Source organism: Rana temporaria, chromosome 10 (assembly GCF_905171775.1).
Source record: "Rana temporaria chromosome 10, aRanTem1.1, whole genome shotgun sequence".
NCBI classification, from domain to species: domain Eukaryota; kingdom Metazoa; phylum Chordata; class Amphibia; order Anura; family Ranidae; genus Rana; species Rana temporaria.
The window spans coordinates 4,614,331-4,629,424 of NC_053498.1; the positions used below are offsets into that span (position 1 = coordinate 4,614,331).

At 48.1% G+C, this 15,094-nt stretch overlaps 1 protein-coding gene across 2 annotated transcripts in view; it reads right to left on the reverse strand.

Moving 5' to 3' along the window:
• Positions 1–15,094, reverse strand: part of IGSF21 (immunoglobin superfamily member 21) — a 465,054-nt gene that overhangs the window by 275,428 nt on the left and 174,532 nt on the right. For both annotated transcript variants that reach the window (XM_040327056.1, XM_040327055.1), the window contains exon 3: positions 12,447–12,568. In XM_040327056.1, coding sequence (XP_040182990.1) covers positions 12,447–12,568 — 122 coding nt within the window. The remainder of the gene's footprint in view (positions 1–12,446; positions 12,569–15,094) is intronic.

Genomic DNA, 15,094 nt, shown 5'->3' on the forward strand with positions numbered 1-15,094 from the left:
TATATATATATATAAAATTGAATAAACAACAATATATACAGTATACACACACAAACACATACATACAAGGAGAATATCCAAATTCACGTCTCTCTCTCTCTCTCTCAACAAAATGAGATACATGATGTTCCGGCAGATTTGCACCCAACTGACAAGCTGTAAAATCTCAAAGTCCCAAAAAAGTAAACTATAACCCCTCCTCCAAGTCCAAGGGGAAAAAAAAAATACAAACCCTCCTCCTCGAATCTCAGGATATAAAAACTTTAACCCCCCCGGGGGAGAGAGAGGGGTAGAAAGGGGGAGAGAGAGACAGGGGGAGGGAGAGAGAGAGGGGGAGGGAGGGAGAAAGGGGGAGAGAGAGGGGGAGGAAGAGAGAGACAGGGGGGAGGGATAGATAGAGGGGAGGGAGAGAGGGGGTAGAGGGAGAGAGAGAGGGGGGGAGGGAGAGAGAAAGAGGGGGGGAGAGAGAGGGGGGGAGGGAGAGAGAGCGAGGGAAGGGGAGAGAAAGAGACAGGGTGAGGGGAGAAAGACAGGGAGAAGGAGAGCGAGGGGAATGAGAGAGTGAGGGGGAGGAGAGAGCGAGGGGGGAGAGAGAGTGAAGGGGAGAGAGAAGGAGATAGAGAGAGGGGAGGGAGAGCGAGAGAGTGGCAAAGAGTAAGGGGGGAGAGAGGGAGAGAGAGAGGGGGAGAGAGAGAGAGAGAGAGGGACAGTGAGGGGGAGAGAGAGTGAAGGGGCGAGAGAGAGTGAGGGGGGAGAGAGAAGGAGAAAGTGAGGGGGGGGGGGGGCGAGAGACAGGAGAGGGGGGATGGCCTATAAACATCCCTGTGTTCATGTACTGATAAGATAACACAGAGAAGAGTTCAGGAGTAGTTAAAAAAAATGCCCAACCCCTGAAAATCAACCCCACACCATAATACCCCCTCCCCCCACACCGTAATCCCCCCTCCCCCCACACCGTAATCCCCCCTCCACTAAATGATTCGGAGGGGTGGCCCAACACTCTTGGCAATATAGTGTGGATTAGCGAGTTCTGATCACCATTTCTCACAGCGACCTAAACACATTTTCGTATTGTTTCAAATCCATTTGATTGGAAGTGGATAATAAGTAGATGTTTAATTCTAACAACTTTTTATACTTTAATAATTAGGTAGCTGAATTGGGGGGGGCTGGTAGGGGCTCCGGTGTACTTGTTTGCCCAGGGGCCCATGATCCTATTGATGACCCTGACGCAGATACAATTAAAGGTACACAAGTATTAGAAGTCGTGTCCTCCAGGTTCCCGGTCTACGTTGTGCGCTCCATAGAGCTGCGGGGGCGGCACACGTGCGGTCTAATGAAGATTACACTCGGGAGGTTTGTTGTGCGATAACAAATGGCGCATTCAAGGCTCCTCGAAAATCCAAGCTGCACATTGTTCAGAAGCCAATATTAGTTTGACTACATAAATTATTAAGAGGCGGAATTGGCCTCCCAGTAACAGAGCTGTAGGGGGAGTGCGCTGACCTTTGATGGCGGCATTAATCTGATCGAACGGAATGTTTACAGCTGTTTTGCGCCAGATAAAGCCGCTTATTGGGAGGGTGAGCTGCCAGCATTGGTACAGATAGATAATACAATTAATAATTCATTGACACCTAATTAACAATACATACCAGACTAACACAATTGATCCCGCTTTTATTACTGGCGAGGTGATTGGCCGGTGATGGAGACGGATTTTATTTACATTGGAGAAAAAAAAAGAAGAAGAAGATTGCTGTAGAGAGAATGTGAGCCAAAACGTGAGCACACGCCGGGGGACAACCCAAGTAGTCCAGGGACTCATATTACACCACATTGGAAGACTAAGCAGTTGTCCAGGACCTCATATTAGGTGGCCATAGAGAGATCTGATATACAAAGACTAAGTTCAGGCTATCCTCATTTACCAAGATGGGACACAATTCCTCCCATGGACACCAATGATGGGGCACTATTCCTCCCATGGACACCAATGATGGGGGACTATTCCCCCCATGGACACCAATGATGAGGGACTATTCCTCCAATGGACACCAATGATGAGGGACTATTCCTCCCATGGACACCAATGATGGGAGACTATTCCTCCCATGGACACCAATGATGGGGACTATTCCTCCCATGGACACCAATGATGGGGGACGAATCCTCCCATGGACAACAATAATAGGGTACTATTCCTCCTATGGACACCAACGATGGGGGACTATTCCTCCCATGGACACCAATGATGGGGGACTATTCCTCCCATGGACACCAATAATAGGGGACGATTCCTCCCATGGACACCAATGATGGGGGACTATTTCTCCTATGGACACCAATGATGGGGGACGATTCCTCCCATGGACACCAATTATGGGGGACAATTCCTCCCACTGATACCAATGATCGGGGACTATTCCTCCCATGGACACCAATAATGGGGGACTATTCCTCCCATGGACACCAATGATGGGGGACTATTCCTCTCATGGACACCAATGATGGGGGACGAATCCTCCCATGGACAACAATAATAGGGTACTATTCCTCCTATGGACACCAACGATGGGGGACTATTCCTCCCATGGACACCAATGATGGGGGACTATTCCTCCCATGGACACCAATAATAGGGGACGATTCCTCCCATGGACACCAATGATGGGGGACTATTTCTCCTATGGACACCAATGATGGGGGACGATTCCTCCCATAGACACCAATGTTGGGGGACTATTCCTCCCATGGACACCAATGATGGGGGACTATTCCTTCCATGGACACCAATGATGGGGGACTATTCCTCCCATGGACACCAATGATGGGGACTATTCCTCCCATGGACACCAATGATGGGGGACTATTCCTCCCATGGACACCAATGATGGGGGACTATTCCTTGTATGGACAACAACGATGGGGGACTATTCCTTCCATGGACACCAATGATGGGGACTATTCCTTCCATGGACACCAATGATGGGGGACTATTCCTCCCATGGACACCAATGATGGGGGACTATTCCTTGTATGGACAACAACGATGGGGGCTATTCCTTCCATGGACACCAATGATGGGGACTATTCCTTCCATGGACACCAATGATGGGGGACTATTCCTCCCATGGACACCAATAATGGGGGACTATTCCTCCTATGGACACCAATGATGGGGCACTATTTCATCTCCTCCTGAGCACAAGAACCATGTGGTTTTTCTACTCCCACTTTTCACAATTTGGTCCCCCAAAGGTCTGAATCTGGCCCTTGGTTTAGGAAGTTTGGAGACCTCTGCTCTAATAGATGAGACACAATGGGGCTTAGAGGAGGTAGAGATCTTAGGTGGCCACAATGGTGGGACATTCACTAGTATTGGAAATGCAGGCAGGACACGGAACGGTGGCAACTCTATCAGCAGAACCGCAGGCTTTGACAGCGTTGTCGCCCTCCCTACGCCATGCCGCTTTATATCACAACAGACTAAAGAGGAACATTGGGATTAGAAGCATTATACTTTACTGCTTGGAGGTGAAATGCTTGGATCTCCCACCGAGGCGCAAGTAAAAGGGACAATTGCAGTTGGTTTGGTTCATTTTCGGACCGCAAAATCCGCGCATTTCTAATACGCCAAACGGCCCCTCCATCCTGTGTCTGCAGGAAACACGCTGCCAGATGACTGCCAGTAACGAGGGAATAATGACATTTACTGCAATATTTTCTGCTGAAGAGCGTAGAGCTGCAACGCATCAGAAATAATGAGATTTCTACTGGATATCGAAGAGATGAGAAGCCGGGAGAGGAGACGGCAACAAGACAACCGCGGTCGGGACTGTCACATGGCACCAATAAAGAGGCAACAAAACCCCGAAGCGTAACTCTACCTTCAGGCAAATGCTCACTTATTAAAGCAGTACACGCGCTGACTTCATTGTCCTCCATCCTTGGTCCGGTACCCCCAAGTTGCCCCCTTTGGCATGCAGAAAATGCTCGCCGTCCAATGGGATCCTTCCCTTCCTTCGTGACGCAAAGTGAACCTGGCTTTAGACATAACGGAGCGCAAGCGCCTAGTGCATTATCACCATGCAACTTTAATACTAAAAGATATATGCATACTCACAAACATGAGGGACAGGCAGGGCCAGCCCTACCATTGGACCCAGGTAGCACTTTGAGAAATTGAACCACGGCCATTCCTTCCGTCTCTCAGTGGAGGTGTTGGGGGCTGCAGTGGAGGCGTCAGGGGCTGCAGTGGAGGCGTCGGGGACTGCAGTGGAGGCGGCAAGGGCTGCAGCTGAGGCGGCAGGGGCTGTAGCGGAGGGCGGCAGGGTCTGTAGCGGGGGCGGCAGGGGCTGCAGCGGGGGCGGCAGGTACTGTAGTGGTGGCGTCAGGGGCTGTAGTGGAGGCGTCAAGGGCTGTAGTGGAGGTGTCAGGGGCTATAGTGGGGGTGTCAGGGGCTGTAGTGGAGGCGGCAGGGGCTGCAGCGGAGGGCAGCAGGGGCTGCAGCGGGGGCGGCAGGGGCTGCAGCGGGGGCGGCAGGGGCTGCAGCGGGGGCGGCAGGGGCTTCAGCGGGGGCGGCAGGGGCTGCAGTGGGGGCATCAGGGGCTGTAGTAGTGGCGTCTCTACCGGATCCAGGAGTTGTATAACCTGGAGAAAACTGAAAAGGTAATTTTCTCCATTTAAACACTCTGGAGCCCCTCAAATTGCACTCTTGAGAAGCCGGTGTCATGTTATATTTTGTTTCAACCCAATGGCAGGGCACAGCGATGTCACAAGGGCCAAACTCTCCCAGCAAAACTGATCCTGGACCATATAAAACAATCTCATGGTAAATAGGGTTAATGGTCGAGTTTTCTGCACAGGGTGATGGCTGTGCCTTTCCTATGTTCTTCTGTTTCGAAAACCAGAAAGTGGGTCAGAGGCGCGGACGGGCTGTACTTCCCGTCAGACAGACCCTTGTAGGCTTTGTCTCTTGCCTGGAGTGAGTGTCAGAAGACTCAGCGCAGCCAGGGGCGCGCCTGCAGGGGCTGCACACTTTATTTATTGATAGAGACACACCGTGACATGGAGACTGGTAATAGAGTCCCAGAATATCGGCAAGCCTCGGCCCAGAACCTGCAGCATACCGGGTGTGCTACCATATAATGAATGGGCATTACTGGTCTTAGCAGAATATTCTCCTTTATATATATATATATATATATATATATATATATATATACATATACACATACACACACACATACATACATATATATATATATATATATATATATATATATACTTATGAAAGGGCTTTAAGCTGAACTTCGGGCAAAAAGCTAAACACAGATGAAGTACGAGGTCTATACAACAAGTTCAGCTCGTCTTATAATCCGGACAGAGCCGGGTCAGCGCCCTCACTTTTCTCTGCTACAGCTGAGGAATACACTTTGATCACCAACCTTCTAGCCTGTGATTGGTCAATGAAGGACATGCAGCACAGCCATTGAGTTTGCTCCTCCTGTGTCCTGATATAAGTTGTCGACAGACATCACCGCACAAAGCAACGGAACTCTGATTGGTTCAGAATGTTTGCCCTCCCACCCCCAGACGAGGTCCATGACACCCAGGGCTGGGACAAGGGGTGGGCAGGAGCAGTGGCGACCAATAATTCAGGGCGCAGGGGGTGCCGTGCCCCTATCCATGCTTCTGGCCCCCTAATCTACATGTGGGGGGCTGGACGCATGGACTCCAATTAGAGCGCAAGGAGCCAATATGCTTCAAAAAAGGGTGGGCTCGGGGCGTAGAGCACTGCGCTCCGAACCCACTTGTGTGACAATAGCAAATTAATATTCGCTATTGTCACGCCGATTCTCCCCCCGGGCCAATCATGAAGTCTTGAGACCCGTTTCCCAATTGGCCGAAAGGAGAAGCAAACCTATCGCTGTTGTTTCCCGGGAGAGCAACACTGATCCTTCTGAGCGATGCATCTTAAACAAGCAACTCGTTGCAGCGGCTATGCCTGACCCTCCCCTCCTCCTGCTCACTCACAGAAGCCTTCGTATAATGTGAACGAATTCACAAAATACAAAGGCTTCTGTGAATGGGCAGCAGAGGGGAGGGAAGGGGCAGGCATTGAGGCTTTTTGGGGGAGGCACAAACTCAATGGGACTGAAGTTCCTCTTTAAGCTGATGACAACTGAACATTAGGGAAAGTACAAAATTCCACGTGGTCACTAGAACAAGAATAAAAGGGAATTCTTCCAGTTGGGACACTTGTTCTAAGGGTAAGGGGGCCCAACACGGTCCTCTGCTGGGTCAGAGCTAAAGCTCTTGAGCTTTGCTGATTGGAAAGCTCTAGCTATGAGTTGAGTTGAGTGGCATCTTGATATAGTGCTGTCATTTATCCCGTAGTACCCCAACGCACTTACAACCCAAGGTCCCCAACACAAATTCACACATATACTAGGGCCAATTTAGACAGGATCCGATTAACCTACCAGCATGTCTTTAGCCCACTCACAGAAGCCTTCGTATTGAACAAATTCCCAAAATACAAAGGCTTCTGTGAATGGGCAGGGGAGGGAAGGGGCAGGCATTGACTCAATGGGACTGAAGTTCCTCTTTAAGCTGATGATAACGGTCCCTGGGACTGAACGTTAAGGAAAGAGAAACATTTCACGTTGTCACTAGAACAAAAATAAAAGGGAATTCTTCCAGTTGGAACACTTGTTCTCTGGGGAAGGGGGTCCAACGCGGTCCTCTGCTGGGTCAGAGCTAAAAGCTCTCCAACCAGCAGGGGGGGTTTGAGCTTTGCTGATTGGAAAGCTCTAGCTATCTTGATAAAGCGCGGTCATTTACCCCGTAGTACCCCAACGCGCTTACAACCCAGGGTCCCCAACACAAATTCACACATATACTAGGGCCAATTTAGACAGGATCCGATTAACCTACCAGCATGTCTTTAGTCCACTCACAGAAGCCTTTGTATTATGCAAACAAATCTCCAAAATACAAAGGCTTCTGTGAATGGGCAGCAGAGGGGAGGGAAGAAGCAGGCATTGAGGCTTTTTGAGGCACAAACTCAATGTGACTGAAGTTCCTCTTTAAGCTGATGACAACAGTCCCTGTGACTGAACGTTAAGGAAAGTGCAAAATTTCACGTGGTCACTAGAACAAGAATAAAAGGGAATTCTTCCAGACTGGTAACAAACATCTCAGGGGAAGGGGGTTAAATACAGTCCTCTGCTGGGTCAGAGCTAAAGCTCTCCAACCAGCAGGGGGGGTTGAGCTTTGCCGATTGGAAAGCTCTAGCTTTGGCTCAGCAGGGGGCATTGTTGGACCTCTGCAAAAAGAGACCACTGCTTCCACGAAGAGAGCAAGGGTCCTTCTTTACAGCATGATGATGGCAGGGGACAGCCTTTTCTACTTCTACTTTTCTACTTGTGGCTGTTTTTTAAAGAAAACCAACTGCAAGACCATGAACTGAATATTCAACTGGGCTGCAAATGAACTTGTTGGACAGGTTCACTTGAATGTATATTATCTTATCTTAGTGTGTGCCAAGCAGCAAAAATCCATTTTTTTACAGGAAAACATTCCCAGACTTATGAACATTAGATAAAATGTTGGCAAAAAAAAATCTAGGTCTCATAAAAGGTATATTGAGGCCAGTGCCTTTGCATGCCGCGTTCTATGCGTCCCGTTGGGTCGCGCGCAGCCGATATTGTTTGGTATTCTGCCGGTGACATCACCCGAATAAAAGCGGCTGTTTATTTCAGGAATCATTATTGGAAGATGGATAATTACCCCGCAATGCCAGGGCGATGATCTCCGCTTCCATAGGGGAAGATGTACATGGATGTGTCCATTAGTGGGGTGTAGACCCAACATACGTGTTCATATGTCACAGTATGCGATAATAACCTTCCTTTTACACCCGATTGGCGCGGTGCCCCCCCCCCCCCTTCTGCCTTTCAGCATTCACCTTACATTCTCCTCTCTTCCTCCCGCCATGTCCACCTCTCCCGCTGCTTCCCCTCTCTGCTGGAATGCAAGAAATTCTAAATACCTTCATTTAAATGTAAATTTGGCCCTTTTCTCTTCATTCCAATCTAGCGATATTGCTGCCAGTATTACCCGTCGCTTCGCGCCTTAATGCAACATTTACTCGTCTTTAATTTCTCTCGCTTACTTCACCAGCTCCCTCAAATTGTCTCCAAATATCCAGTTCACGTACAGCCACCCGCTAAGTGGCCGGGATGTGCATCCTCCTATCCAAAGAAGACGGCAATACGTGGAGCGGCCGTTCCCTGGACCGAGAGGACGCGTCCGGTGACCGGTCACTCGCAACGTAAAAGTGGCAGCAACCGCTTTTTATCAACTTCCAAATGCCGTATGACCCTGAATCTCGGCTACGTACAGCCACCCGCTAAGTGGCCGGAATGTGCGTCCTCCTATCCAAAGAAGCCGACAATACGTGGAACGGCCGGTCCCTGGACCGAGAGGACACGTCTGGTGATGGGTCACTCGCAAGGTGATCGCAACGCAAAATTGGCGGCAAACGCTTTTCATTGACCTCCTTCCAAATGCCATATGACCCTGAATCCCGGCTACGTACAGCCACCCGCTAAGTGGCCGGAATGTGCGTCCTCCTATCCAAAGAAGGCGGAAATACGTGGAGTGGCCGGTCCCTGGACCGAGAGGACACGTCTGGTGACCGGTCACTCACAAAGTGATCGCAACGCAAAAGTGGCGGCAAACGCTTTTCATCGACCTCCTTCCAAATGCCGTATGACCCTGAATCCCGGCTACGTACAGCCAGCCGCTAGGACAGGGGTCTCCAAACTTTCTAAACAAACTGCCAGTTTACTGTCCTTCAGAGATGATCAGAGACTGCGGATATGAAACAAGAGATGGTCAGAGACTGCAGACATGGTACAAGAGATGGTCAGAGATTGTTAACTTCATACAGGAGATGGTCAGAGACTGCAGACATCATACAAGAGAAGGTTGGGCCTGGATCCTAAACAGAGAAGGAGAATCTTCCTGATGGGTATCTAGTCTGAAATTGCCCCCAAGTACCCCCCCCCCCCCACACACACACACACACACCCGACTACATCCTAACCGCAACCAGCTGATTTTTTTTCTTTTAAAAGGTAATTTTAGAAAGTGCTGAGAATTCATTGTTGCGCACAAAGAGAGAAAAACGCAGCTCAGCATTCGCTTTTGGCGGGACGGCGACAATGCCATCCTCGGAGCTTATCAAATGAAGTCACAATTACGACGCGGAGCTCGGATGGCTCCGGAGAATGCAATAAGTGTATTTTTTATCTTTGAAATGATAAAATTTGCCTCACAACGGCAGATAGCCTGCGCGTCCCCTCAGGATCCACCGCGAAAAAAAAAAAATGACTTTTATCTTCCCGTTCCTTTCATCTCAGCACCCCCCTCCCCTCCCCCCCACTCATATATCTTCTCCCTGTATAACGAAGGAACTGTATACTAATGGCGCTCTCACCGCCCGCGCGCCTTCCCCCCGCAGAACGGAATACAATTGTTTTTCGCACAGCACTCCGTCGCCTGTGAAGTTAATGACTTCGGATTGAGCGCGGTGCACGCTCCCCCCGGTGACCTTGGCCAAGTTTGTTGGATCAACCATAAGAAACGGCCCGCGTTTTTTTGACAGGTAAAAGGCGGCGTGCGAGTCGCCCCGTTCAGTCAGCCAAGCGTATGATGATACATGACAAGCACTTTCACCCCTTTCTTGGCGATCGAACCGCGGCTTCGCAATAAAGGACGGTATTGATTGACGATCCCAACGTTTAGCTGGAAATCATAGCGGTAATATTCTTATTTTCGATTTTTTTTTCTAATACAATTTTCATGTCCCCCCCCCCCAATACGCCCTTCAGTGTTATCTCGGCGCGCTTTCAATACACGCGGCAATTTGACCGTACAGCCCAATGACGGGGGATTCTTAACCGCTTCAGTAATAACTAAATAAGCAATTATCGGCACGCATTGTGTTCAACAAACTCTACAAGGCTCAAAAAGAACTCAGCATACGCTTAAAGAGGACCTTACACTATTCAATGTGCCCCTCTGTCTTAACCCGCTACGGCCCTTATCCTTATCAAAGAAGGAGGGGGGGGGGGGGAAGGACATCGCCATCATGTGACCACTGTCCACTGGGATTGTCTGTCACTGTGGTCTGGTCATGTGATCAGGAGAAAGTCACTGATCATAACGAGACACCGGTAGCTGATGGTGACAGCTTAATCACTGTACTGGGATTCCTTGCCACTGGCTCATGGTGATGACTATGACAGCCCAGGGCTGTCTTAATGCATGGGCAGCCCTGGGCACTGCCTAGGGGCCCCAGGTGCATGGGGGCCCCCATTATAATTTTGCATTACATCATACTTGCCAACTGTTCTGGATTTACCAGTCATGCTTTTTACCAAGCTGTACTGGGATGGCCATGTCCCAGGCAGCATCCCAGAACCTGTACTGTGCCCTCCTGATCCCAGTATTGTGCCCCGCTGATCCCAGTATTGTGCCCCGCTGATCCCAGTACTGTGCCCTCCTGATCCCAGTATTGTGCCCTCCTGATCCCAGTATTGTGCCCTCCTGATCCCAGTATTGTGCCCTCCTGATCCCAGTACTGTGCCCTCCTGATCCCAGTACTGTGCCCTCCTGATCCCAGTACTGTGCCCTCCTGATCCCAGTACTGTGCCCTCCTGATCCCAGTACTGTGCCCTCCTGATCCCAGTATTGTGCCCACCTGATCCCAGTATTGTGCACACCTGATCCCAGTATTGTGCCCTCCTGATCCCAGTATTGTGCCCTCCTGATCCCAGTATTGTGCCCTCCTGATCCCAGTATTGTGCCCTCCTGATCCCAGTATTGTGCCCTCCTGATCCCAGTATTGTGCCCTCCTGATCCCAGTATGTGCCCTCCTGATCCCAGTATTGTGCCCTCCTGATCCCAGTATGTGCCCTCCTGATCCAAGTTTTGTGCCCTCCTGATCCCAGTATTGTGCCCCCCTGATCCCAGAATTGTGCCCTCCTGATCCCAGTATGTGCCCTCCTGATCCCAGTATTGTGCCCCCTGATCCCAGTATTGTGCCCCCCTGATCCCAGTATTGTGCCCTCCTGATCCCAGTATTGTGCCCTCCTGATCCCAGTATTGTGCCCTGCTGACTCCCCCTACAGTTTTTACTGCATAAATTGGGCCAGGCTGGTAGGGGCCCCAGTGCATTACGTTGCCCAGGGGCCCATGACACTATTAAGACAGCCCTGTGACAGCCCGGTCAATATATTATATTTTATATACAAATATTTTATATTTACAATGTATTATAAATTCATAATATTTATAGGTAATATTTATAGATAATGGAAAATGTTGGAATATTTATTTATGTATTATTGATTTACTTAATTTATGCGCTGATCACTTTTTATCACAATATTTATAGATAATGGGCTAGATTCATAAAGCCCGCTGTAACTTAGTGAGGCTGGGGCTGGATTCAAAAGAACCTGCGCCCTAAGTTACGGCGGCGTAGCGTAAATCTGCCGGCGTACGCGCGCCAAATTCAAATTGAGAAGACGTGGGCGTGTTTTATGTAAATAAAACATGACCCCACATAAATGACGTCTCTAACGAACGGTGCATGCGCAGTCCGTGAACATATCCCAGTGCGCATGCTCCTAATCACGTCGCAAATAGTCAATGCTTTCGACGTGAACGTAATTTGCGAATGACTAACGCAAACGACGTAAAATTTGACGCTGTCCCGACGTCCATACTTAACATTCTCTATGCCTCATATAGCAGGAGTAACGTTACGCCGGAAAAAGACTTACGCAAACGACGTCAAAAAATTCCGCTGGGCGCACGTACGTTTCTGAATCGGCGTATCTGGTCATTTGCATATTCTACGCCGAAATCAACGGAAGCGCCACCTAGCGGCCAGCGTAAATATGCACCCTAAGATACGACGGCGTAGGAGACTTACGCCGCTCGTATCTTAGCCTAATTTAAGCGTATCTGGTTTCCAGAATACGCTTAAATTTACGATGGCGTAGATTCAGAGTTACGACGGCGTATCTACTGATACGCCGGCGTAACTCTCTCTGAATCTAGCCCAATATTCATACCGTTTATGATATATTGATGTCGCTATATTATTTTTCTCACATTAACGGCACTCAGTTTGGAGCATTCGTATTTGTTCACTAGATAGCAATATCCACGCGTGCTCCTGAGGAAGCCATAAGGCGAAACACGTTGAACACAAAGCGTGGAATCTCTGTATGGGAGAAATGTATCACTGAATACCTTTTTGTCTTGTTTGTCAATGTGTAACAATAAAATACATTCCAACATGAATGAACTCTGATCACAGCGGGGTTTAGCGGTAAAAAGAAGGAGAAGGGAGAACTCACCGCACGGTGGACTGGTACAGCAGGTCTTCCCTCTTGCGATAATTCTCCATCTGAGAATTGTTGGTGGAGAACATGGCATCGAAAGTAAAGATTTTCTGCTTGATGGTGCCCCCGTCTGTCACCTGACAAGAGAAGAAAAAGCCCGTCAGATGAGACACGACCGTAACACGCTGTCGCTGTCAGCTGACAATTAGCACGCTGTTAGCCGTACACAGCTGGGGGGCGGAGGGGGAGGGGGAGGGGGTGACAAGCAATATGTGATGGCAAAAGAATCATTGTCAACATTGTTATTAACATTTGTGAGAAGATGCAGCTGAAGAAGATGAAAACCCTAAAGGATTGTCGATCGATTTCCTCCTCTCTTTTTTTTTTTTTTGTTCAAATACATTTCAAATGAATTATATACACAGTATCTCACAAAAGTTAGTACACCCCCCAGTGACATTTTTGTGAATCTTTTCTTGTATCTTTTCATGTGATAACACTGAAGAAATGACACTTTGGGCCAGATCCACATACATTTCGATCGGCGCAGCGTATCAGAGATACACTACGCCGCCGTACCTTACCTGGCGTATATTCGAATCCTCAGCGAGTTTGCGCCGTAAGTTACGGCGGCGTAGTGTACTTCTGGTGGTCGGATTTCAAATTGGGCGGGTTACATTTAAATGAAGCACGTCCCCGCGCCGAATGAACTGCGCATGCGGCGTCCCGAAATTTCCCGCCGTGCATTGCGCTAAATGATGTCGCTAGGACGTCATTTTTTTTAACTTAGACGTGAGTTACATCCATCCGATTCACGGACGACTTATAAAAAAAATTCTAATTTCAACACGGGAACGACGGCCATACTTAACATGGCAAGTCTATCTATACGCCGCAAAATAGCAGCTTTAACTATGCGCCGGAAAAAGCAGACTACAGACGACGTTAGAAAATGCGACGGCCACGCGTACGTTCGTGGATCGTTGTAATTCGCTAATTTGCATACCCGACGCGGAAAACGACGCGAACTCCACCCAGCGGGCGCCGAAGTATTGCATCTAAGATCCGAAGGCGTATGAAGCCGTACGCCTGTCGGATCTTACCCAGATGCCGTCGTATCTTGGTTTGAGGATTCAAACTAAAGATATGTCGCGGGAAATTTGAAAGTACGCCGGCGTATCAGTAGATACGCCGGCGTACTTTGTCTGTGGATCTGGCCCTTTGTATCTACAATGTTGTGTAGTGAGTGTACAGCTTGTATAACGGTGTAAATTTGCCGTCCCCTCAAAAGAACTCAACACACAGCCATCCATGTCTTAACCGCTGGCAACAAAAGATGAGACCAAAATTTTACTTTTGGTCTAAAAAAGAAACACTGTGGGCCAGATTCATAAAGGACATACGACGGCGTATCTCCAGATACGCCGTCGTATGTCCGAATGATCGCGGTCGTATCTATGTGCCTGATTCATAGTATCAGTTACGCATAGATTTGGCATAGATACGAGCGGCGCAAGTCTCCTACGCCGTCGTATCTTAGGGTGCATATTTACGCTGGCCGCTAGGGGCGCTTCCGTAGATTTACGCATAGAATATGCAAATGAGCTAGATACGCCGATTCAGAAACGTACATGTGACCCATATTTTTATTTATATTTATATATATATTTATATTTAATTTATTTATATAAAAAAAAATTGCCATATTTTTGTGGGGGAAAAAAAAGACATCAATTCTGTTTGGATACAACGTTGCACGACCTCACAATTTTTCAGTTAAAGCGACGCAGTGCCGAATCGCAAAAAGTGCTCTGGTCAGGAAAAGGGGGTCAATTATTTTCCGGGGGGGGGGGTTAAAGTGGTTTAAAGCAGATTCTTCACCAAATATCCAAAAACACCGGGGGCCATAAACCAGCCGGTAAACCACTTGCAAACCGCAAACGTATCTTTACGTTTTGTGGTCGGCAAGTATTCATTTATATTTATTTATATTTATGTATATATATTTATACGTTTTTGTGGTCGGCAAGTAGTTTTTATATATATATATATATTTATTTGTGTATATATATATATATATATATATATATATATATATATATATATATATATATATATATATACATACACATACATACATACACATACATACACCACACACATTATATATATATATATATTTTTTTTTTTTGTATTATTTATATATATTTATTTATATTTATTTATTTTTATAAAAAAAAAAATTTTTCTTTTTTTGTTATATTTTCCCCCCCCATCAAAGTGGAGTCCCCCTCGAAGTCCTTTCATCGGATTATAAAGACGAAAGCGGAAGGATGAGGATGTAGCGCTCCAGGTCGCACGTCCCTTCCGCTCTTCCTCGTTTCATGTAATTTCGTATAAGCCCCGCACCGGAGGGGGGCGCGCACAGACCGGCGCACCGGGGTACAGAATTCATTAAATAAGGACGATCCGGCACAGAAAACTATCATTCCATCCAGCGGGGAGTGGAGTCGGAAGGGGCACAGAGGAGCCATATTAGCGCTGAATAATGTGCTGTGCGCTACGGCAGAACATTACAGACAATGATGGACGTTCCGCTGAGTGATGGAGAACGCGCGTTATCGGCTCCCCGGAACAAATGTTCTTGTCCTCCGCGCTGATTG